The sequence below is a fragment of the Tachypleus tridentatus genome, chromosome 7 (genome assembly GCF_004210375.1).
Source record: "Tachypleus tridentatus isolate NWPU-2018 chromosome 7, ASM421037v1, whole genome shotgun sequence".
Lineage (NCBI taxonomy): Eukaryota > Metazoa > Arthropoda > Merostomata > Xiphosura > Limulidae > Tachypleus > Tachypleus tridentatus.
In genome coordinates this window covers 96,067,106-96,092,715 of record NC_134831.1, presented here as the reverse complement: position 1 = coordinate 96,092,715, position 25,610 = coordinate 96,067,106, and the positions used below count along the sequence as shown (strand labels likewise).

The window sequence follows — 25,610 nt, the reverse complement described above, 5'->3', positions numbered from 1 at the left end:
GAGGCTTTGCTTTAAAATAAACATTGGGTAATTCAATCTTCAAAAACAATAAAACAGATGGTCCAATGAGGCTTTGCTTTAAAATAAACATTGGGTAATTCAATCTTCAAAAACAATAAAACAGATGGTCCAATGAGGCTTTGCTTTAAAATAAACATTGGGTAATTCAATCTTCAAAAACAATAAAACAGATAGTCCAATGAGGCTTTGCTTTAAAATAAACATTGGGTAATTCAATCTTCAAAAACAATAAAACAGATGGTCCAATGAGGCTTTGCTTTAAAATAAACATTGGGAAATTCAATCTTCAAAAACAATAAATTTACAATAACATTGACGTCATCATCTGGAAAATCGCTAATTTAGAATAATTTAATATTTTAAGAACTAATGTCCAAAATACACGATTCCAACAAATATGGAATTTATTTGACAGAAAGAATGATCTAAAGAGCTATGTGGGGTACAAAGTAAAACCAGCATTTTATTATCAAGTTTTTCTACTATAGAGGAAACTTTGTTCTAATCATGTCACTGTCCTGTCCAAAATTGTCGGTGGTGAAGAAAAAGTAGAAACATTTCTATAAACTTTATAATTTTTGTGCATCAGTAGTTTATATATATTAGTGCTGGTAATTACTCAATAATATCGTTAATGAAGTATGTTTATTGATACAACGAAAGTAATACAAAGTTGTAATATTCGTGTTGAAGGTTGTCGGCGGAAAAAGTTTAAGACGGAATGTATAAAACTTTATACCGGCACTATCTCTGTATATCTATCTATATGTGTGTATACAGACACACGCATTGACTGTGAAAAACACACTAGCCAATAAAATATACTAAAGTGCGTATCTATAGATAATTCAAAATGCTTGATTTGGATCATCTAGAGCAGGGGTTCTTAACCAGGGGTGCTCGCACCCCTAGGGGGTGCGAAGATGATTCCCAAGGGGTGCGAGGATGCCCATGAATAATTAAAGCAAATCTATATTTTTATATAAGAGTATGCTTTATATTTCTCCAGGGGTGCGAGAAATGATTACTGATTTGAAAGGGGTGCAAACACTGAAAAAGGTTAAGAACCGCTGATCTAGAGGTACCTGGTGCGAAAATGCATAAAATGATTCTCTAAATTTTGAGCTACTGTCCAGAGGACGGGTAGCCAGAGAACGGTACCAGCCACCACAGGGGTGTTTGTCCAGCTATTTGAACTGAAAAATGGAACTAATGGTTCTTTTTGTAACGTACCTATAAATTAGAATGGCGTCACCTCTGAAACTCCAGACCTTACGTGCTGCAGCCGAAACCATAACTTTTTATGCCACGCCCATTGCTATTGTAAAGCTATTATGATGTTATTGTTGCTTTGATTGACTTGAGAAATCCAGAAATCAGTTTTATTCTTATAAGTCTTTAGAACAAATACGAATCGTAGGAAAATATAAAATACGGTTAGTCGACTTTTTTACCTTGTGATGCCCTTTTCCTATATTAATTGTAGAAAAATAGTTGAATGCGTTATATTAAAATGATATGGAATATGTAAGTCTACAAGCGACGTGACAACAACATCCAATATAAAGTTGGTGTGGAATAGATGTATTAATATTGGTTAGCATTTCATAGCAAGTGTGATGTCACTGAAAATTAATCACTTTTGAAAAGTGTGTAACAGACACAGTCATTTACTCAGATAATAAAAATCACCTTATTCTGTTCCTGAACTTTCTTTGAGAAATTTTCTTTTGATGTGACACTCCAAATCTGCTCGATAGAGGGATGTCCATTGCCTAGTAGTTATTATCGCTTTCTGTCGGATAATTGTTAATATTATGAAAGCTGACCCTTTTAAAAATACAGAGAAGTGAATAGCTTGTTAACCACCAAGCTTTAAAATCACAATCTGTCTTTGGTAAGTCTTCCATATTACCCTTTTAACTTATTCCTTTATTTTAATGCTGTTAAACTAACTTGTTGAATTTCGTAACTTTATGAGGCAGTAGTATAACTGAAGTAGTCCACGAAGGTCTAGCAGCTGTAAATGGAATAATAGTTTTCATCTGTGTCACAGTTAATGATATTTGAAACTGTAATTCTGTACCAGGTGCCGAGAAAAAGGTGTGGATGATATCATTTTGGAAATTACTTTTCGGTTTTGACAGGTGGGTGAAGGCGTTCGTCTCGTAACCTGAGAGTCGCGGAGTTTCTTAATGTTTAGAGTATTCGATTGTTAGCCTCACTATGCATGGTTCTGATCTCTTGTCGCAAAGATGTGCTCCTCATTTCTAAACTAAGGGTGCGCCACAAGAGTGATGATCAAATTCCACTGTCTTCATCTGAATCAGATAATAGTTGGTGGTTGGTGTTGTTCACTGATATGCTTTGTCTATAATCTGTCAGCTCAAAATTAGAGAAATTATTAGTAGGTAACCAGTGATTAACTTTGTAGATAAACCCTAAATCAAATATATCTTAATAAGATGAATATTATTTTTATCAAAATAGGAATTTTTATGTAGTTGATATTCTGAAGTTACAAATAAGTTTTCTTTCTGTATTTAGGGTGCTTCCTTTTCCTCTAAGCTTTATGTGCACTAAAGAGTATTTATTTAACATATTGTAAAAAGGACAGAACCTACTTAAAGATTCATTACGATCATGTTAAGAATTCCAGAAACGTTCAATGTACATGTTAAATATTTTACCTAAGATATCGTGCTTCTCCACAGATATATTCGACTGATCAGTGAGAAGACAAAAATCGAATGCAGTTATTAGTAAAGCACTTTTAAATACTGAAAAATAACCCGTTACTACATTTGTTCCCTTTCACAACCTAAAGTTTTAGTAAATTTTAAAGTACTGGCGTAGGATACGTAAGTACAATTTTTTTTTGTGCTACCACAATACTCATATATTTCAGCTTTCTAAAGAGGTGAAGAAAAATGAATTATTTTATCAACCGTGATGGGTTCGTTGTATCCTAGAGTTAATGCACCGGAATATAAATTCGAGGGTTCAGAGGTCTCGTTCAACTGTCTCAAAATCGCTATTTGCATTTTGGAGCTGTGGTGCGTTATGTGAATGAAGGTTAAACCCTACTGTTTAATTTAGATAGAACAAGCGTCGATGGTGTGTGCTATTCACTAGATGTTTTTCATCCAGTCTACAAGTTCAAAATTAGGAATGCTAGCACGCAAATATTCGAAACAAGAAAAAAATATATGTGTGATAATCCTGACTTGCGCCCAGCTCTCCAATAATGAATATTGAAATATATTTAACTCATTGAGAAAAAATATCAGGTTACGTTCATTTGACTTGAAGGCTTACTTTGGTCCAGCATGGTCAGGTGGGTTAAGGCGTTCGACTCGTAATTTGAGGGTTGCGGGTTCGAATTCCCGTCGCACCAAACATGCTCGTCCTTTCAGCCGTGGGAGCGTTATAATGTGCGGTTAATTCCACTATTTGTTGGTAAAAGAGTGGCCCAAGAGTTGGCGATGGGTGGTGATGACTAGCTGCCTTCCCTCTAATCTTACGCTGCTAAATTAGGGACGGCTAGCGCAGATAGCCCTTGTGTAGCTTTGTGCAAAATTCAAAAACAGAGAAACAGTTTTACTTTAGTAAGGATCGCTACGTACCGCTAGTTACAGTAACCATAATTGCTCTCTGTTTAGATTGCTTACGTATCATTTTTCTTACGGTGATCGTCTAAGCCCGTTGCTAAGGGCTATGCTGTCTAACTTCCAATTTTTATATCTCACTCTATAACTTATAATGTGTATACATTTTTATTTGTAGTTCCTTTAGCAGTCGAGAAAATATTACCTGTCTTTATTTCTATATACAGTTAACGTACATACTGTCTCTCTCTACAAGGAAGTGAAAGTTTGTATCGTTTAGAAATTTGCGCAAAACTACAAAAGAGTTATTTGTACTAGCTATCCCTATTATGAGCCGATAGACAAGAGTGAAGACAGTTTGCCAACAATATATGCCTTAAACTCATAGTCAAAAATACATATTTAACCCAATACCATGCAATTTGTGGAAAGACTGTACGGAAATATTTTCAAACCTTCATGTTTTATAAGTTCCATAATTTTTTCTTAAGTATATACATATATATATTTACATAAATCAATCAAGATAACATTCTTCTGAGTTGAAATTTGTGTGCTATTAAAACTGTTGACATTTTAGCATTTTAAAAAATAATCAGTGATGATGAGAAAACCCACTTGTAGAGAAATATATATATGTAAAAATGGCTGATTTGTGTTGAGAAAAAATTTTATGTAGAGGAGCGAACAACGTCGGAGGTCGAAATGTTGTTCGCTCCTCTACATAAAAAAATTTTCTCAACCCAAACCAGCCGTTTATATATACTCTTCAAAAAAAGAAACGCGAAAAGCAAAATATGAGACAAATTGTTAACAAGTTTATTCTGTATAACATGTGTGAAACTTTGCACATTCACTGCTGAACATCCAAAGTCTGAAAAGGCGAAGTCCACGCTCACTAGGTGAAGTTTAACGTCATTCAACGTCAATAACGAGTATGTCCCCCATGAGCATCAATAACTGCTTGGCATCTCCTGCCCATGGAAGCAATGAGATGACGAATCACATCCTGTGGAATGGCTGTCCATTCAGCCTGCAAAGCTACTGCAAGCTGAGGTAGAGTCTGTGGTTGAGGTTGTCGCCGTCGCAGACATCGGTCCAACTTGTCCCAAAGATGTTCGATGGGGTTTAAATCTGGTGATCTGGGGGGCCAGGGAAGAACGTTGATGTTGTGGTGTCTCAAGAAGACAGTGGTGAGTCGGGCTGTGTGAGGACGGGCGTTGTCATGTTAGAAAACGTCGTTGACGTTCACCATGATGGGTTGCACATGAGGCCTAAGAATCTCGTCGATGGTTGCGTACGGGCTGATCGAAAATCCTACGCAGCCCTGGTATGGTTGAGGCAGTAGACGTCGTAGTGGTGGTCCTATCCCGAAAGTGACGTAACCGGATGTTGCGATCTTGTGCGGGTGTGGTCACACGAGGTCTGCCAGATCGTGGACGGTCACGAGTTGATCCATGTTGTTGGTGACGATTCCATACCCTTGTGATGGTTCTTGGGTGGACATTCACAGCTCTGGCAACATCTGATCGAGATTTGCCTGCTTCCAAGCGACCAATGGCGTTGTTGCGTTGTGCTTCAGTCAGTCTTGGCGTAACTGTATTGCGTGTCGGTGGCTTAACACTAAGCTATGGAAACCGAGAACCCGTCACTTTTATAGGGATTTTGCACATGTTGCACTTGCAGAACATGCAGATCTCTGAAACAAATTTATTGGACACGCATGCGTTTTGGCGAAAAATCCGATGTTTTCCACCGTTTTCAAAGTGCACAACTTTTATTGTCATTTTGGTCTGACAATCAGTGCCTTAACACGTGTAACATCGCATACTCTGAGCTTGTAACGTTATTACATATATTTCGTTTTAAAATAACAAAAATATCCCTTTTGCGTTTCTTGTTTTGAAGAATATATATATATATATATTTAAAAAATATAATTATTATGTAGAAAATTTTAATAACCATTGTAGTGCCATCTATAACGAACTCTTTCTTTCGGCACATGGTGGAAGCGTGAAGCTGTTCCGAATTTAAGTCTTAAGCTTATTTTAAGCTATTAACAATGAATACTTTTGGAAGAAGTTTACTTAACGTAATTTCAAAAACAAAATGTATAAATGGATTGAAAAAACCTGCTAAATCAGGTAGTTTAAATTTTGTAGTAGGACGACTGGGTTTAGTCAATGAAACGTCTAGAAATTTCACGAGATCGCTTTCTGTGTTGTGTAAGAAGCAAGATTCTTTGGAAGGTTTGTTCGTTCAGGCTAGTTATTGTAAACCTTGTAGCTGTGGATGTAATGGATTACACACAAAAGGTATTAACTTTGTCCTGTTTTGTATTTATTTAGTCTAAATAGGTAATTATAGCTTTTCAGGGCCGGATTAAGGAATGGAGGGGGGTGAGTGCGACAAATAATGTAGGGGGATCCCTCTGAACCGAGTTTCGTAAGTCAGATACATTTCAGTGGTCGGTACTGTGTATTACCCACAAACGATAGGCAGAAGATATATAATTTATAAAATACTAATGCTAATTTAAAATAAATTTTACTAAAGTAATGACAACGAATTTTTTTTAAATCGCTGAACAAATAGTTATGAAATAACAGTTTAATAGAGTAATTATGAAAGAATACACTTATATAAAACAAAAATTATCACTATAATTGGTAAAACAGTCACAAACATGTTTGTAAATACCACACCCAGTATTCGATTTACTTCGTTTTTCTTTTATTCATAGGGAGTAAATATGTATTCTTAAGAGTAGCTCAATAGAGACAGTAATAGACTAGAAAAGACTAAAAAGGAGTGAATAAGGCCAAGTGAAAACAAATTGTGCTTATTATTTCCAGTTTCCTTCCACCACATTTATTTTTGGTGATATTTTTCCTTTTTTGAAGTATCATTTTTTAATCATATAAATAAGATTTCTGAATAAAAATTGAACACAGTTGGTTCATTGTGCCATTTTTCTTTGTAATAAATTATGCATTGTTTTGATGAAAAAATGAAACAAAGTAGACTTCACAAAAAAAGGATGTTAACTTTCTTTTAAAGAGGTACTTAAAAACTTCTCTTCTGTTTCTCTGAAAACTCAAGATACTAAAAATTTTACTTCTTTATGTAGCCTAATTTCCTGAAAATGAAATGGTGATTTTAAGTTTTAGTTTCTCCCCACATATGGGTGTGAAAGGATCATAAATTTGCAAGATTTATTAATTTAAACTAAATTGTGTCAGCAGTTTAAAACTATGGTAAAGTAATAACAATAAGTTCCAGTCTACAGGTGCTAACTGTGTAGTTTCCACTTGAATAATAGTTTCTTGCACAACAGTGACTTTTGATGAAAATTTTATATCAATGTCTGTTGCTGAGTATTTTAAAAAATTCTGGTTAAATGTTTATGCCCTAAAATTCTGACCATGGTTTTCACATACCTTGATGGTTTGGGTGCTCAATTCACAATCTGAAGTTTTAGATTAATTTCTTTTGCTGAACCTGCTTGTTATATATGGTTGCCATCTGGGCTAGCCACCCAGGTAAAAGCATTCTTGGCTTGTAAAAAAGGTCGGTCAATCCCAATACCAATTGGCATTGATGTTCTAACGAAAAGTCTTGTTGTAGTGAACACAGTAGTGTGGGTGAAGCGAGTAAAACTAGTTAGTCTTGTCGTAGTGAACACAGTAGTGTGGGTGAAGCGAGTAAAACTAGTTAGTCTTGTTGTAGTGAACACAATAGTGTGGGTGAAGCAAGTAAAACTAGTTAGTCTTGTTGTAGTGAACACAGTAGTGTGGGTGAAGCGAGTAAAACTAGTTAGTCTTGTTGTAGTGAACACAGTAGTGTGGGTGAAGCGAGTAAAACTAGTTAGTCTTGTTGTAGTGAACACAGTAGTGTGGGTGAAGCGAGTAAAACTAGTTAGTCTTGTCGTAGTGAACACAGTAGTGTGGATGAAGCAAGTAAAACTAGTTAGTCTTGTTGTAGTGAACACAGTAGTGTGGGTGAAGCGAGTAAAACTAGTTAGTCTTGTCGTAGTGAACACAGTAGTGTGGGTGAAGCGAGTAAAACTAGTTAGTTTTGTTGTAGTGAACACAGTAGTGTGGGCGAAGCGAGTAAAACTAGTTAGTTTTGTCGTAGTGAACACAGTAGTGTGGGTGAAGCGAGTAAAACTAGTTATTTTATGAACACAATATTTTTGAGTGAAAAAAATAAAATTAGTTCACAGTAGCTCAAGGATTTTAGTTAAATTACTTAAAATTCTCAAAACAATCTTAAATTCAGTTGTAATGCTGAAATTTTATTGTTTGTGTTTTCATTATTTGGAGGTTTTTTAAAGATTCAGTGAAATTTCATTACAAAGTTAACTGGTTCATTTTGTTTTTTTTCATTTCCATCTTGCTTTCTCGCAACATAGTTTCTCCACAGTTTATCATTACCATCAAACTATAATCATCTGACATCTGAAAATTCTATACATTTTATGTGTATTTGTGTGGAAACTTTAACATTTATTTTCCTTTGAATTGTAATATCAAACCATCATTCTTGAAAGATTGGATTATTCTTACCCTAACTTTGTCTTGGTGATGTGATTGTACAGATTCATAGTACATCTATGCTAGTTGTCTATGTAGGACCCTGCATGACCTTACAGTTTTTTTGTGTATTAGCTACTCTCCGTTTATTTGTAGGTGACAAAGACTTGATGGAGTTCTTAGAAGAAGAGATAAAAGCAGAGAAGAAAGCCCACAAAAGTTCCAACTTAACAAAAATTGATGATTTTAATATTAAAACGGATGGATCTGATGTTACCCTGACGAAGAAATTTAATGATGAGAAGTAATTGGTTTTTATTCAGTCATATTATAAGTTCTTAGAATTATATTATGTACAAATCTTAATATTTTGGTATTAGTCGAAAGGCACAGGTCACACGAAAAGCATTTTCTGTACTGCAATAAAATATTTCAGATCTTTATTTAGTTAGATGACTTAGGACTGTGACTTATAACTGTCATACATCAATAAAGTTGTTAATTAATTTACCTTATGCTTGGTAGTTTTGGTGTTTTGTCTTATAATTTCGTGGTAGTAGGATTTAGGGTACAATAATTGATGTAATCAGTGTTTAATATAATAAAAACTTAATTATTTATCTCTGATAAAAAGAACTAAAAAACTCCAAATATTTTTTATGTAAAGTTTTAACTGAGAACAGTTCTGATGAAGCCTTAGTTTTTTCCTCCATTTTAGCATAGCTGATACTTTCATGCCAAAAATAGTGAAGAGATGGACAACTGTGGTAATACTCTTGTTTAAAGGACCTGCATTATGAATATTTTATTACCTATGGATCTAAGAATCATATACATGTAGCTATTTAGGCTTAGGAAATTGCTAGAAGATTCAGTAAGTTCTGTGTGCAATGTTGAAGTGTTAGGTTAACAAGTTTGTAAATAAAAACTTAAATAGGAACAATAACCATTACTCTGGAAATCCAGATGTTACGAAAGTAAGGTATAGTTGATGTAGCAAAAGCTGTTGAATGAAATGATATTTTATTTGCTTGTGTAGATAGTGCTAGTGATATCCATTCACTTTAAACGTCTCTTGGTGTGGATTGTTGTGCATAGTGAGGGCACCTCTCAGGGAAGGTTTTGTACATTCAGTTGACTTCCTCTGGGATCTAAACATCCACTAACATGTTTGCTGTGTGTGATGACCCATGAAGGGAAGGAGAGGATCCTGGTGGTTGAGGGGTCCAACCCTAACACACCACATTGGCCTTGATTTCCTTTAGATGGATGGCTCCTTCAGGGTCAGTTGGCCATTCCACTTGAGCTAAGGTCAACCAAATACCAGTGGGTACTATTTGATGCTGGTGTTTGGGTATAGTGCTCATGAAACCCTGGTGCTGCTGCAGTGTCCTTTTTTGGCATTTTAGTGTGTCCCTTTGTACGACTCCACGGTCAGTGGGTGCCAAAATATTCTTTATTATGGATTCCCTAACTCAAAATAAAAAAATAATAAAAACCTACCATTGATAACTGACCACATCCTGAAGATTCTGAACAGCAATCTTCAACTTCTTAAATCTCCGTATCTCACTTTCTGATATTACATTCTTTATCAAACAGATTTTTAGGGTAAATGTCTCCCTTTTTTATTCAGAAGGGACTAGGGGGACTTACTGGCTCTCTTAAGTCAGCCAGAAAGCTATGTTTTGGGGACATCTTGGTGGAAACATCCACTTCAAAACAGAGTGAACTCCTCACTGGTTTTTTTCACCCAAGGAGTTTCTGCAGCAAGATGTAATTCCACTCACAATGATGGAATTATGATTTTGACAAGCATCCTAAATATGACATTTACATCATCACATCAACCTACTGTTGTCAAGGCAGGTTATTTAAGTTGCAAGTTGTGGCTGTATGTTTCAAACAGATGATTCCCACGTCATGGTTCAGTCACTTGAAGACATCATGTCATTGTTCAGTCACTTGAAGACGTCATGTCATGGTTCAGTCACTTGAAGACGTCATGTCATGGGTCAGTCACTTGAAGACGTCATGTCATGGTTCCTTGATGTGTTCTTGTTGCGGTGGCAAGGATCATGATGCCTACAGGAACAAAATGGATCCTCTTTGTGCTAATTGAAGTGACTTTCACCTCTCTTACTTTCATTTTTGCTCTAGGTGGGTGGAGGAAGAAGAGATACAGCATTTGAAAATGGTTGACAACATTTCTTACCCCAAGGCTTGAAAGTTACTGTTACCTCTTCATCTTGAATGTATGCTACTGCACTCTGTTACAGTGGGAGTGCAGATAGATCTCTGTGTATCTCCTGCAGACTCATTTTCAAACCATGTGAACCAGGACTGGAAAGACCAACTTCAGGTGACTGATGGTAGTTCTTGTACTTACCTGTTGGTCTTCCTGGCGGGTTATGATCATTACCATTTTGCTAGAGAAAGTCCTTTACAACTTTGTACATTGGATGTCAACATTGGTTTTATGCCATTTTGTTTTGTTTTGTTTTTACCTTTGTTTCCTTTTACAAATTTTACTACATTTACTTTTACCTTTTTAGAGGACATTTGGCTAATTTTTATTACGATCTTGCTGTATGTCTTTTTAACACTTTTCTTATTTTACCTTTTGATAATGGCTGTTATAACAACATAACCCGGAACCAGGACTGGAAAGACCAACTTCAGGTGACTGACGGTGGTTTTTGTACTTACCTGTTAGTCTTCCTGGTGGGTTATGATCATTACCATTTTGCTAGAGTAAGTACTTTACAACTTCTCTTACTCTGCTTTCTCTCTTAACATTGTACACTAGGTGTCAACAGTGGTTTTATGCTTTTTCTGTTTTTCAATGCTGTTTTGTTTTACTTTCATTTCCTTTTATGTATTTTACTACATTTAATTTATTTTACCTTTTTACTGGACATTTGGTGCAGATAGCCTAGCTGCTTTGTGCTATAAAACACTAAATCAATCAGTCAATCAATGTGAAGAAGCTCCATGGTTAAGAAAGATGACAAGTCAATATTAACACCTATCTTTATCCCTCACCATTCTTTCCAGTTGCTCCCTGGATCTAATTCCTCTGACTGTGGCTTCTGGCATTGCATCAGGTCCATCTTCTTTGGTCCTGAGATGCAGAGTAATTATTTGTTCACACCCTCAGTCACTGCAATGAAGATTCTTCTGGCAGAGACCTGTCCACTCAACCCAGGGCAGGATCCATGGAGGTCAATAGACCTTCTAATAAAGAGAAATGACATGATCAAAAACAGAAGGGCTTCCCATCCAATTCTCCTTCATATAAGTAAAAATAGCCACTTTATTACAGTGGAACTGTCAAGGTTTCTGTTCCAATTTGGATGACATCAAAGTGGTGATTGATTCTAACAATCCTGTATGTTTTTCCTTCCAACAAACATTTCTGAAACCTCCCGATACAGTTCCTTTTTGATGGTTTTCTTTCTATAGAAATGACAGATTGTGTGATGTTACGCACTCTTAACATCACAGTTGACCTGTGTATCACATAACCCGGAACCAGGACTGGAAAGGTCAACTTCAGGTGGCTAACAGTGGTTCTTGTACTTACCTGTTAGTCTTTCTGGCAAAAGACCCTCAATCTTTAAAACAGATTATTCATTTACTTTAATGAATATTAAAAATATTTCTGAATATTTCAACTTTCAGAAAACTTGAAACTACTAGTTGGGTAGTAGGGTTTGTTGTGTGTAACTGTTGGGTAGTAGGGTTTGTTGTGTGTAACTGTTGGGTAGTAGGGTTTGTTGTGTGTAACTGTTGGGTAGTAGGGTTTGTTGTGTGTAACTGTTGGGTAGTAGGGTTTGTTGTGTGTAACTGTTGGGTAGTAGGGTTTGTTGTGTGTAACTGTTGGGTAGTAGGGTTTGTTATGTATAACTGTTGGGTAGTAGGGTTTGTTGTGTGTAACTGTTGGGTAGTAGGGTTTGTTGTGTGTAACTGTTGGGTAGTAGGGTTTGTTGTGTGTAACTGTTGGGTAGTAGGGTTTGTTGTGTGTAACTGTTGGGTAGTAGGGTTTGTTGTGTGTAACTGTTGGGTAGAAGGGTTTGTTGTGTGTAACTGTTGGGTAGAAGGGTTTGTTGTGTGTAACTGTTGGGTAGCAGGGTTTGTTGTTTGCTTATTTGTATCTTAAAAATATGTTGGATAGTAGGGTTTGTTGTGTGTAACTGTTGTTGGGTTAAACAGTTGTTTAACTGTTTGTAAACTGTTGTATAACCTGTGTTCAAGGTTTGGCTTTGTGCCAGTTGACAGTTGACTTTGAGTGAGCAACATGATAATAAGCTTTTCCAGATAAAACTTTCTGTTGGACTTAGGTTGTCTTGCTTTCATAAGGTTCAGAAGGAGAAAGTTATCCTAGTTAGGCTATGAATTGGTCAAAGTTCTTTAACTCATCGGTTTTTGTTGTTTTTATCTTGGACAGATGCACTATTGGGTGATCTGTGTGACACTTAAGTCACAAGAGCCCACATTTTACTGTCATGCCATTGTTACGACCATGAGAGAAGGTACCATTTTAGAAGTATTTTTACTATGGGTTCACCTTTGACTTTGGACAATGCCATTGTCAATGGCAACACTGTCCACCTCAGTTGTGTTTTTAAATTTTTAACCATTTTACCACCATTTAAGTTTTTAATTCAAAAATAGAACTTTGTTTTGTTTTAACATGATTCTATGTATTTTAATAATTTTACTTTTATTTATTACTTTTTTTACCAGTTGTATGGCAAGACATCCTTGTTGCTTTGCTCCTATAAATACCAACCAACCACTTTAACCATTTCTGTAGAGAAGTCAAAATAATTATGAATTTAATGTTGTACATAGTTTTAGTAAGTGAAAAGCCTTGATTTCTGTGTATAAAATAAATGAAATTAAAGTAATAATTTAAAGGTAGTAAATATACCAGCTGTAATAAATAATAAATAAACCTAGCATTCTAAAGATTGTTTTATTTTGAAGTGTAAGTTCAAAGGAGGTCCAGTTTAGGTTACACTTTGATCCATGTGTGTAATAATAGTTTCAGAGAATTACCCCATCAGTAATTCTGAGCATAAGTTAACCAAAGAGAGGTAACATGGATCTATATCTTCACCTATCTTGTGTATAGGTTTTACTCACAATGAATATAAAGCATGTTCATAACAAGAGTATGTCTGATGTACCAATTGTGTTTTGTTTGCTTATTTATAGCATTATTGTTAAACTCAATGTGAACCACTCTGTTGACGCTGAAGAATCACAAGACATTCATCCTAATCAAGATAAGGAGCCTGAAATGGGAGCAGTAAGTTGTTTATAACTGTTGGATCGTAGGGTTTGTTGTTTATAACTGTTGGATCGTAGGGTTTGTTGTATATAAATGTTGGGTAGTAGGGTTTGTTGTGTGTAACTGTTGGGTAGTAGGGTTTGTCGTGTGTAACTGTTGGGTAGTAGGGTTTGTCGTGTGTAACTGTTGGGTAGTAGGGTTTGTTGTGTGTAACTGTTGGGTAGTAGGGTTTGTCGTGTGTAACTGTTGGGTAGTAGGGTTTGTTGTATATAACTGTTGGGTAGTAGGGTTTGTCGTGTGTAACTGTTGGGTAGTAGGGTTTGTCGTGTGTAACTGTTGGGTAGTAGGGTTTGTCGTGTGTAACTGTTGGGTAGTAGGGTTTGTCGTGTGTAACTGTTGGGTAGTAGGGTTTGTTGTATATAACCGTTGGGTAGTAGGGTTTGTTGTATATAACCGTTGGGTAGTAGGGTTTGTTGTGTGTAACTGTTGGGTAGTAGGGTTTGTTGTGTGTAACTGTTGGGTAGTAGGGTTTGTTGTGTGTAACTGTTGGGTAGTAGGGTTTGTTGTGTGTAACTGTTGGGTAGTAGGGTTTGTTGTATGTAACCGTTGGGTAGTAGGGTTTTTTGTGTGTAACTGTTGGGTAGTAGGGTTTTTTGTGTGTAACTGTTGGGTAGTAGGGTTTTTTGTGTGTAACTGTTGGGTAGTAGGGTTTGTTGTCTATAACTGTTGGGTAGTTGGGTTTGTTGTATATAACTGTTGGGTAGTAGGGTTTGTTGTATATAACTGTTGGGTAGTAGGGTTTGTTGTATGTAACTGTTGGGTAGTTGTTGTTGTGTGTAACTGTTGGGTAGTAGGGTTTGTTGTCTATAACTGTTGGGTAGTTGGGTTTGTTGTGTGTAATTGTTGGGTAGTAGGGTTTGTTGTCTATAACTGTTGGGTAATTGGGTTTGTTGTATATAACTGTTGGGTAGTAGGGTTTGTTGTGTGTAACTGTTGGGTAGTTGGGTTTGTTGTATATAACTGTTGGGTAGTAGGGTTTGTTGTATGTAACTGTTGGGTAGTAGGGTTTGTTGTGTGTAACTGTTGGATAGTAGGGTTTGTTGTATGTAACTGTTGGATAGTAGGGTTTGTTGTATGTAACTGTTGGATAGTAGGGTTTGTTGTATGTAACTGTTGGGTAGTAGGGTTTGTTGTGTGTAACTGTTGGGTAGTAGGGTTTGTTGTGTGTAACTGTTGGGTAGTAGGGTTTTTTGTGTGTAACTGTTGGATAGTAGGGTTTGTTGTCTATAACTGTTGGGTAGTTGGGTTTGTTGTATATAACTGTTGGGTAGTAGGGTTTGTTGTCTATAACTGTTGGGTAGTTGGGTTTGTTGTGTGTAACTGTTGGGTAGTAGGGTTTGTTGTGTGTAACTGTTGGGTAGTAGGATTTGTTGTGTATAACTGTTGGATAGTAGGGTTTGTTGTGTATAACTGTTGGGTGGGTAGTAGGGTTTATGTACATGTAGTTCAGGTCAACTTTATAATATACTTGGATATGTAGGTCAAACATCCAGACATCCTGAACTTGACATGATAAATATAAAACAGCTTTAAAGTGTTTTTGTTTTTTTTCAGATTTGTCAGATCATGCTTATAGGGAATTACATATTAATAATAATTAGTAGTTTACCTCTGTTCCGTTTATCTCATGATTAAAACTGCATATGTTGTGGCTTTTTAAAGTGTTATATTCAAAAGTGAATTAAACAGCTTTATTATACATGTGTGAACTTGTCATGAAAATGTAGTTTATGATTAAAGTGTCTATCGTTTAAACTTTAATTTGTAAATTAAAAACAATTTTTAGGAAATAATCTCAAACTTCATTTTTCTGTCAAATATATGTCTGAGCCTTATATTCTACACTTGTCTAGTGGTCAACTGTGATACCAAACTAACATAAACTGTATTTAATTACAAGCAATAATGTAAAACCTAAACTTTGTCTTCTTTAATTGATGAAATATCATCAAACTTGCCCGAGGTTCCTTCCCCATCAAACTTGTCCGAGGTTCCTTCCCCATCTCTCTGACGTTTGAGGGTGTGTTTTTTTTGTTAATGATCTTAATGTAGTTAATAACCAATTAAAAGAGAGGGTTCTCCTGTATATATGTAAAAATGGCTCGTTTGGGTTGAGAAAATATTTTACGATGAGGTTCTCAACCCAAACAAGCAGTTTTTACATATATATTTCTCGACATCACTGATTAGGGTTCTCCTGTCTTTTGAGTTTAAAAGTAAGTAGATATTGTGCTCTTGATAATGAGAAACTCACTTTTTTGAATAGAATTTTTGAGATGACAGGATCTTGTTGAAACCCATTTATAATAAAGTTTTTCCTTTACTGAGGTAAAATATTTACCTTATAGAAATGTCAGTAATGTGAGGATATTGTAGTGTTGGGTAAGTCTTGTTCTGAAACAATTATTTGAAAAATACACATTCTTTTGGGCATTCAAATTTGTGAGACTAATTAAATTAGGCTTAGTATAAAATGTTAAATAATTGTACTGAAGTGTAGACAATTTAAATACATAGGGAGTACTATAAATCCTTGTTTTATGTTTCTAACAAAGGTAAGTAAGATGTAAAGATTATCAAAGTTCTTAGTTCAGCCTCACCCTACTTCAGGAAAATAAAATATTCCAGGTTATGCTAGCTCAAATATCCATGTGAAATATGGAATAAAATTGTGTTACCTCTATGGGTAATGACTAATTAATTTTCACAGTGATTCCTTTTTTATGTAAGGATTATTGCTCCAGTTGTACAAATATGGTAATAAATCCATAAAAGTGACAGAAAATTGATGTAGAAATGAACGAAAAGTGATTACTAGTTAAATGTGCTAAGATAAGTAATTTGAATGTTTCTGATTAATAACACCAGTCAGTGCACAGAAAAAGAAATTGTATTAATTTTATTTGATATTTTTTAAACTTTTCAGTGTATACTAGTGATCCATCTACAGTTGGCATTCAAAAAATCAGAAATAACTTGTAAAGTTTAACCAGAAATGAACATTTGATGTTTATTTATAAGGTTATGAAAATTTGTAAGATAGAAAGACATAGCAAAATGACATAGTAAATGCTTTGAAACTTCACAGATAAACCTTTAGCAGAAGTACCTGCTTAAAAATATATTTTTTGGATACATCAAACTTGTAATATGTACTAAAAACTTGCCAAATTTCATGAATACATACACATCTTTAGAGTTGTAGCATACATATTTCATTGTTACAAAGTTGATCAAAATGACCGATGTCAGTTGGATGTGGTTAAGGAGATAGTCCTCAGTAAGATCATTTCTGATATATAAGGTATTGGGTTATTACAACAAGATCAACTTACACACACTTTATCATTCCTTGCTTAACACTTAATGGTGTCAGTTATGGTGTAATTTGTAATACTGCATATACCCCTAACATTTAGAGCTGATAAATTCTTAAAGCATTGAGCCTTAACAGATATTTAGTTGGTGTGTTTCTTTAGTTACGTGTTAGATCAGCTGCTTTTAGGTTGCAATTTAAATATGAAACTGAGGTCATCTATTCAATGCATTAGTTAAATTGTTCAATTTGTTAAATTTTGAAAAAAAGTTTCTGGGTGGAATTGTATGAAACTCATACAAATTTATAAATTTTAACTTTTTAAATTTGGAAGACATCATATATAGTTTTGTTTTGTTAATAAGGACTCGGGAAATAAACTAACTTGATCCATTGTAACAAGCTGGCATATGTTTAGAGTGTTAGACATGAGGCTCTATTTGCTTCAGATTTAAAATGCATTTTATATTCATGTATGGGTTTTGTTTATACAATTTGTTTTAAGTAATTTTGCTCTGTCCATCCAAGTAGTTACCTCGGTTGCTAAGCTCTGACAAACAAGGCCTTGTCAGTGAAATGAAACTTCACATTTAACTTATCCTACTTTACTTCAATCATGATGTTGTGTTTTTTGTGAAAGAATATGAAGTATAATATGATAGTTTTTTTAGAATGAAAACTCAAGCTGTCCGTTAGTTGTGGCAAAAGATGTTAGTTTTTTTTTTTCCTAGCAAAAGAACACCAAGTAAATTTTTTTCACTCTTGTCTGATCTCTGTGTGAACTTTTGTCAAACTGGACACAGTATTGGCAAAAGTTCACACAGACCAGACACAAGTGAAAACAATTTACTGGTGTACTGGACACAGTATTGTCCGAGAACTGAAAAGTGCTTTTATTATGCATTCAGGTCACTAGTCTGTCACTTGAAGCTGATATATGCAGTTACATCACACTGTTACAGTTTGGCTTAGAAACAGTGATTAGTTAAATAGTGATAAAACTACAGTTGTGTTAAAGTTTCCTGGATGAATTGTCCCTTTTATTGTTCAAAACAGTTTTAATTTTCCTGCTAGAATACTACAGCTTTATCCTCAAACTAGCGAGACATCAGACAGTAATGATTATTGTTGGACCTAAAAAAATATGAAAATGTATCAGGATATCTGTTTTCATCAATGGATACAAACCATTTTTGGCACGACAGCGAGGAATGATATTTTACTCAGTTCAACCAAGTTTCATCAAAATCTGGTCGTTTTAGAGTTATATGGCAAAAGTAGTGAAAATTTGGTTCATATGTTAACAAATATGAATTTATAGCTAATTATTTCTATGTTCTATCATAGTCCAAATCCTTTCAGTTGTTTTTGAGAAATCTGGCTGATTAACGTAACATCCATCCACTTTTGATGGTAGAGGTAAAAAAGCTTGAATGCTTTAATTTGAAAAATTGACCCAAATTTAAAACATAATTTTTTTACAAATTTTCGTTCATAAAATTGAATGTCTAAAACTTTTTTTTTGAATTAACATTCAGCTTTGTTTTGATGTAAGAATGACAACTAATTTGTTTTCCATATTTTTTAATTCTGTAATGTTACAGAGTTAAACAGTATGAAACTGAATTATTGTGATTTATTAAATGTTGTGGGGAAACTGTTGTTACTGGAATAAAACCATATTTTGTTTTTAATAGATGAAATCAAAGCCAAACTTCAATGTTGAGGTAGAAAAAGGAGGTAAAACCCTTGCATTTACTTGCACATACAGTTCTGACGTACCAACTGAAGACCAGACTGATGATACATATTGTGAGTACTTATCTGTAAGCTACTTGTGTAAAAATGTTTTTAAATTTTCTCACAGGAAGCGTGATTTGCATAATGTTAAGAGAGAGAGCTCTCCTTTCATTCCTCGATGTATTTGCTTAATTAAAATAATTTTCAATAAAAATTTAAAAACTTTAGTCTGTATGTAGAATTACTTCTTTGGTTTTGTAAAACTGGAGTTTATTCATATTGTTACCAGGTCATGTATTCAACAATTAAGTTCCATGGACGTGTTTCCTAGTTTTGTGGTTCATTCTGTCCGATTTCTTAAAAACTCCTTGATTGGCTGTTTTTCAGATCAGGGTTTGATCAGTTCAGTAGCCATTCTTTAAAACACACAATGTTACGTTTATGTAAGTCCGTTCATTGTTAGTTTGTGATGTTTGTAACAAGTCTTAGTTGATTAACTCCTACATAAATAAGACATTTTCTTCTTAAAGCAGGTTATTATTACTCATTTGCAACATTGTATCATTGGTAAAATATTTCAAGTTTGTTGATCATTTTTGCTTGCATTTCAAAGAATATCTGTCCTTTAGGCCTAAAGAGACATAGAAATTACTTGTTCACAGTGGTCTGTGAGGTTGATACAAAAAGTAGAAAACTACTTAATTTTAGTGAACTTAAACACTGTGTATCAAAAAAAACATTTACTGACATCAGTTAAAAATTAGTTATAATCTTGTACATTCTTCACCACAAAGGCACACAAGCTGTGTCCACTTCATTTATTTTGACTGCATCCATTGTATTTTGGCATTATAAGTTATAGAACTCACCACCAGGGGCATAGATCTAAGCGATAGTTCGTAAGTATCAGTCAGTAGGCTTAAGTATACATGCAAGTATCGTGGCAACAAGATTACTCTGTGACTGCATGTTTACAGCTTTCAGGTTCACATAATCAGATATTACCAATTTACAAATGGAACAGTCCATATAAGTGGTTGCAAAAATCTTCTCCCCCCATCAGGTGTAAAAAATCTACACCCCTGCTTACCACTGAGCCATCATGGGGCAGTTTATTGCAGACACTTGTGCTCAGGCTTGTTTTACTTAGAGGATAGTGAATTTCTAATTTCCCTTTTACCAAAGAGAAAAATCAGTTTGTTTGTTTTTAAGTACAAAAGTAAAAAAAATTGATAGCCAAAATTTGTTGTGTGTGTGTGTATTAAAATGTGCATATGGTTAGTTTAATGGGCCAAAACTGTTTTGAAGAAGGAATATTGACTGTAATTCCAAATTTCTTACATGTATCTGATATACAGAATGCAGCATTATCTTAGTAAAGTGTACAAGTCTATTGAAGCCAAATAATTGGATGAAGTAGGAAGATATTTGTAGTCAGGGTGTCTGAAAATTGTTTGTGTGACTCTATTGTCTATTATACAGTTTTTTTTCAGTATTCCTGTATATTGTTTACTCTTTTATGTTAACTGTTTGTATCGTAGCAATGCAGAGTAAAATAAGTAGTAGATAATTTTGATATCAAATCTATAATACCATGTTGCAAGAGATCATGTTGAACACCTCTCTGTATGTACGGTTAAAAGACTATTAGATGATATAGAAATATCTGTTTTGGATACCAATATGAAATACTTATATTTTGACCAAAAATGTTAGTACGACACAGTTTACCTTAACGAGGCTTAAATTCATGCAATGTTACTCGTGTTTGTTTCTGCATCGGTGTGTTATATCAACATTGAATAATTCTAATATGAATTATGGATTTTAATAAGGCTGATGTTTTTTAAAGATTTGTTATATTTATGAGTAATACTTGAGTCTTCTGAAAAAAAAAATTAACCCATTAATTATCTGTGGAAAAGTTTTTGGTTACTATAGCAACATTTAGACCATAACAAACCAGACATGAGACACTTAAATGGTGTGTGGGACATCTTATATATGTTTGTGTGTGTATATTATAGGTAGAGGTGATAAGGGGTTAAAGAATAATAGGTGTTAACAAGAAAAACCAACATAAAAATAATTACACTGTGTTTAATGATTAAAACACTACACTGTTATGTGGAGGTAACTCAGGTAATGAACATATTTTTAGAATGTAAAGAAAGTATGGCTACCGTCTTACCTAGGGTGCAGTCTGCAGGCCAGGACTAAGGACTTGATAAAATTCATTCAAAATGTGTTTAATTATAATTCTCACTATTTCTGTAAACCCTCAGTTAATACTGTGAAATTTGAGTAAATAGCTGACTTAACATTTGAAGAAAGTTCTTATAACCATCATGGGACTGGTTTGTTTGTCAAGGTTTCACTTTTTCTTTTGCCATTTTGGTTAGATAAAAGTGTATAAAACCAGTTGGCTGAAAAAAATGCCTCTGCAGGTCAGATTGAACCTATTGGCCAGCTACAATATAAAATATGCTGATACTCAGGAAAGCAGGCAAAATTACTGGTATTAATACTGTGAATGATTATCTATTGTTTTGAATTCTACTTGCATATTTGACCGTGTTTCTAATGTGTAATAAATTAACGAGATTCTTGAATACATATTCATGTGTTGACTTATTTATAGTTAACTGATTTTTTAGTATGGGTTTAAACAACAGATTCAGCATATGAAAAGGAACACAGGTAAGAAGAAGATCATAAAATAGAACATGTGTAACATCTGGATATTTTAAAACTTACAAACTCCATCGTCAAAGATCTACAATTATAACAACATCTGTCTAAAGGATCATTACATAAAAGACAAGTGAACAGTGGCTTATGCATTTTAATACAAAGCAAGTAAAACTTTATTAATATAGGGAAGGAAGAGACTGGGGTTTGCTGTGAGTTACAAAGATTAATAGTGCACAGTTGACAAAATTTGCATATTTAAAATGAAAACAGGAAAGAACACAGTTGGATATGCATGTGAAATGAATAAACTTTTTTTTGTATTTTATACAAGCATAAATTAAAATTTTATAACCTAAACTACTGTGTTTCAGTTGAGCCTCATTAGTGAATTTTTTTTCTTTTTTATCCTAATTTATTTTTATAGTCCAGTTTGTGTATTTTAATGTTCAACCTAATTTATTGTTTAGGCTAATTAATGCTTTTTTTGCTCTTTTGACAACATAGAATTTTTAATATAATCTTTTGCATATCAACTTGTTATTTGTGTAATCAGTTGTTTTTTTAGCCTAATTTAGTGTGCCTTTAACCTAGTGTGTCTTTAACCTAATCTAATAAGTTTATTTTTTTATTCAGCTGATTCATTCCAGATAACAGAAATATGCATGTATGATGGAGATTTCAAGGATTCAACTTATGCTGTTTCTGGAGATATAATGGATGGGGTAAATATAGTGGCATTGTAGTGTAAATGGAACGTGTTATTTGGTTAAGCTGAGATCTAAGGAGTACTATTGGGAAGCTAAAAATAACTGTTTTTTTACTGTATTAAAAGTGGCAGAAGAAACAATGCAATATCTTTATTGTCCTCATCTGGAAACTTGCAATCATATCAGTATATAGTGATTTGTAATGAGAGAGAGAGAAGTGCAGTTATGGATAGCATATGAGAGGTATTGTGTCATGAAACCTCAAAATGTTGTGATAATCTCGTTTGTCTTTTCCTGAAACCTTAGATAAAGTTAAAAATATAAAACTACTGCATGCAAGAGGTATTTTTCTCACATTTATTTAGCTGAAAGCACTTTCTTCTTTGTCCATCTTGGGCATTATGGTACAGAAAATGTATGTTAAAAAATAAAGTAAGATATTAGAAGAGCACGTTAATAAGTTCAGACAATAGCAATTACAAAAGTAAGACTTCACCAGTCACAAGACGAGCCACGTATTTAAGATTTTCATATGTCAGATTTCAAAATAGACAGATATGTATGGTGTTATGAAAACTATCTTAATCTTTTAACCCTTTTTCGTCAAGTCTGGGTCAAAAGTCATGTCATCATGTTCATCGATTTGCATTTAAAATCTTATTGAATTATTATTTTGTGAACTTATCAATAAATCTGGAACCAAACTGTGTATTATAATTCAAACTTTAATATTATACATGAGTTAATTTCTTAATTTAAAAGTAAATAAGAAAAGAACACACCTAAATATAAATTTTAGTGAGTCACATGGTATGTTAATATGCAGCACTGTTTAAAATTAGACTTTGTGATTTCAAAATACTAAGTTAATAGTTTTGTACAAATTAGGAACTCAACTTACCAATACTGATAAGCTAGAATATAAAATAAGAACTTTGAACCTCGGTTATGAGGTTGGTCAAATAACCCCCCACATAGTTAGGGTATAGAAAATAAAATATGTCTGACTAAAAACTAATGTTTGAAATGTTTTTAGGTTTTAGAGATTAAGCAAATAATATTTGAGAGTTTTGTGATGAAGAATAGTTTTTTTAATGAATACATGAAATCACTTTACACTTGGACTTAGGAATGAAACGGACTCGATATTTTCACAAACAAATCTGTAGGAAAATATTTCGTTAAAAATCTTGTTTTTTGTGTACAAAACTTATAGTGTTCTCTAAAATTATAAAATTTGGTAAAGATGTATCAAAAGTTATATTGGAAATGTGTATATATGTATATTGTACAAGCTTTGTGTGAAAGGGTTGGGTTAAGTTTTTCTTAGGTTAACAGATGTATGATTGGAAGTACTTGGAAGGCTTATAGAATTACATCAGCCATGTAATCCTAGATGCAACTGTTAAGAAACCATTTAAAATTATCTCATGTAATACAAAAGTACTTTCTCTAAAGTGGTTCCCTGTTTTTTTAGGAAAAAAAAATTCAGTGGGAATTTTGTATCCCACAATTGTAAGATCGTTTTGAAGTGAAGTGAACGCATGGAACTTCAATATGAAATGTCATTTTTGTTGTTTTGTTGTGATCATGTTTTGATTAGTTGATAGAATTAGAACAGTAGTTACACTAATAATGATAATTAATGTTTTTAATATTTTTTAATTGCCTCTTCATTTTGTTTCTCTTTTCAGTACCTGTATGACTTGTTGATGAATTTTTTAGAAGAAAGAGGAGTTTCCAATGAATTTGCCGATAAATTGTCGGAATACTGTTCTTCTTTTGAACACAGTCTTTACATTAATCTTTTGCAAGGGTTAAGTTCATTTGTTGGTGGAAAATAAATTATCGTATAATTTAAATCTTTTGACAGCCACCTTTGTGTTTTCATGTTCGCTTAATAGAGACCTCTTGATATAATTGATTAATTCCACCTTGTAGAAGTTTTTCATGGATTAACAGAAGTTATATTTTAGTATTTCTCCAGCATTATGAATATAAATGAAATGTGTAGTTACTTATTATGAATGTTCTGTATCATTCTTCATATGATTGTCTAATAGAAATAAAATAGTTTTGAAATATTATTGCCAGTTTCTTTGCTGATATGGTGATGTACAGAATTTTGGTCCAGTCTCTCCATTATAGGGATAACTTAGAGATTGAAGGTGTTTTTGACCTGGAAATGTGGTTGGTAATTCAGTGAACATTTTGTAAAGAACGAATTTGCTACATCTACTAAGTCTCTTCTTATATTGAACCAAGTTGAAAAAATTCAAACCAGAATCCGAGTGTTAATCATTGAAAAATCTATACAGTAGTAGATGTAACTGATGAGGAGTGGCCAAATGTAGTAGATGTGACTGATGAGGAGTGGCCAAATGTAGTAGATGTGACTGATGAGGAGTGGCCAAATGTAGTAGATGTGACTGATGAGGAGTGGCCAAATGTAGTAGATGTAACTGATGAGGAGTGGCCAAATGTAGTAGATGTAACTGATGAGGAGTGGCCAAATGAAGTAGATGTAACTGATTAGGAGTGGCCAAATGTAGTAGATGTAACTGATGAGGAGTGGCCAAATGTAGTAGATGTAACTGATGAGGAGTGGCCAAAGTAGTAGATGTGACTGATGAGGAGTGGCCAAACGTAGTAGATGTGACTGATGAGGAGTGGCCAAACGTAGTAGATGTGACTGATGAGGAGTGGCCAAACGTAGTAGATGTGACTGATGAGGAGTGGCCAAACGTAGTAGATGTGACTGATGAGGAGTGGCCAAACGTAGTAGATGTGACTGATGAGGAGTGGCCAAACGTAGTAGATGTGACTGATGAGGAGTGAAATGTGAGATGTAACTAATGAGGAGTGGCCAAACGTAGTAGATGTAACTGATGAGGAGTGCCAAATGTAGTAGATGTAACTGATGAGGAGTGGCCAAATGTAGTAGATCTAACTGATGAGTAGCCAAATGTAGTAGATCTAACTGATGAGGATGAGTAGATGTAACTGATGAGGAGTGGCCAAATGTAGTAGATGTGACTGATGAGGAGTGGCCAAATGTAGTAGATGTGACTGATGAGGAGTGGCCAAATGTAGTAGATGTGACTGATGAGGTGTGGCCAAATGAAGTAGATGTAACTGATGAGGAGTGGCCAAATGTAGTAGATGTAACTGGTGAGGAGTGGCCAAATGAAGTAGATGTAACTGATGAGGAGTGGCAAAATGAAGTAGATGTAACTGATGAGGAGTGGCCAAATGTAGTAGATGTAACTGATGAGGAGTGGCCAAATGTAGTAGATGTAACTGGTGAGGAGTGGCCAAATGTAGTAGATGTAACTGATGAGGAGTGGCCAAATGTAGTAGATGTAACTAATGAGGAGTGGCCAAATGTAGTAGATGTAACTGATGAGGAGTGGCCAAATGTAGTAGATGTGACTGATGAGGAGCTAACTGATGAGGAGTGGCAAATGTAGTAGATGTAACTGATGAGAAGCGGCCAAATGAAGTAGATGTAACTGATGAGGAGTGGCCAAATGAAGTAGATGTAACTGATGAGGAGTGGCCAAATGTCTTGGTGAAGATGACAACATTTTCATCAGTTTTCCAAAAATAAATGTTGATTGTTACATT

General features: G+C 34.3%; 1 protein-coding gene across 1 annotated transcript; it reads left to right on the top strand.

The window, feature by feature from the left end:
* Nucleotides 1-5,614: 5,614 nt before the first annotated feature.
* LOC143256246 (complement component 1 Q subcomponent-binding protein, mitochondrial-like) lies at nt 5,615-24,070 on the top strand. The gene is made up of 6 exons (XM_076513192.1): nt 5,615-5,947; nt 8,324-8,471; nt 13,391-13,484; nt 18,540-18,654; nt 21,910-21,998; nt 23,678-24,070. Exons 1-6 carry the CDS (start codon nt 5,695-5,697, stop codon nt 23,825-23,827), a joined length of 849 nt encoding a protein of 282 aa, XP_076369307.1. The 5' UTR covers nt 5,615-5,694; the 3' UTR covers nt 23,828-24,070.
* Nucleotides 24,071-25,610: the final 1,540 nt, after the last annotated feature.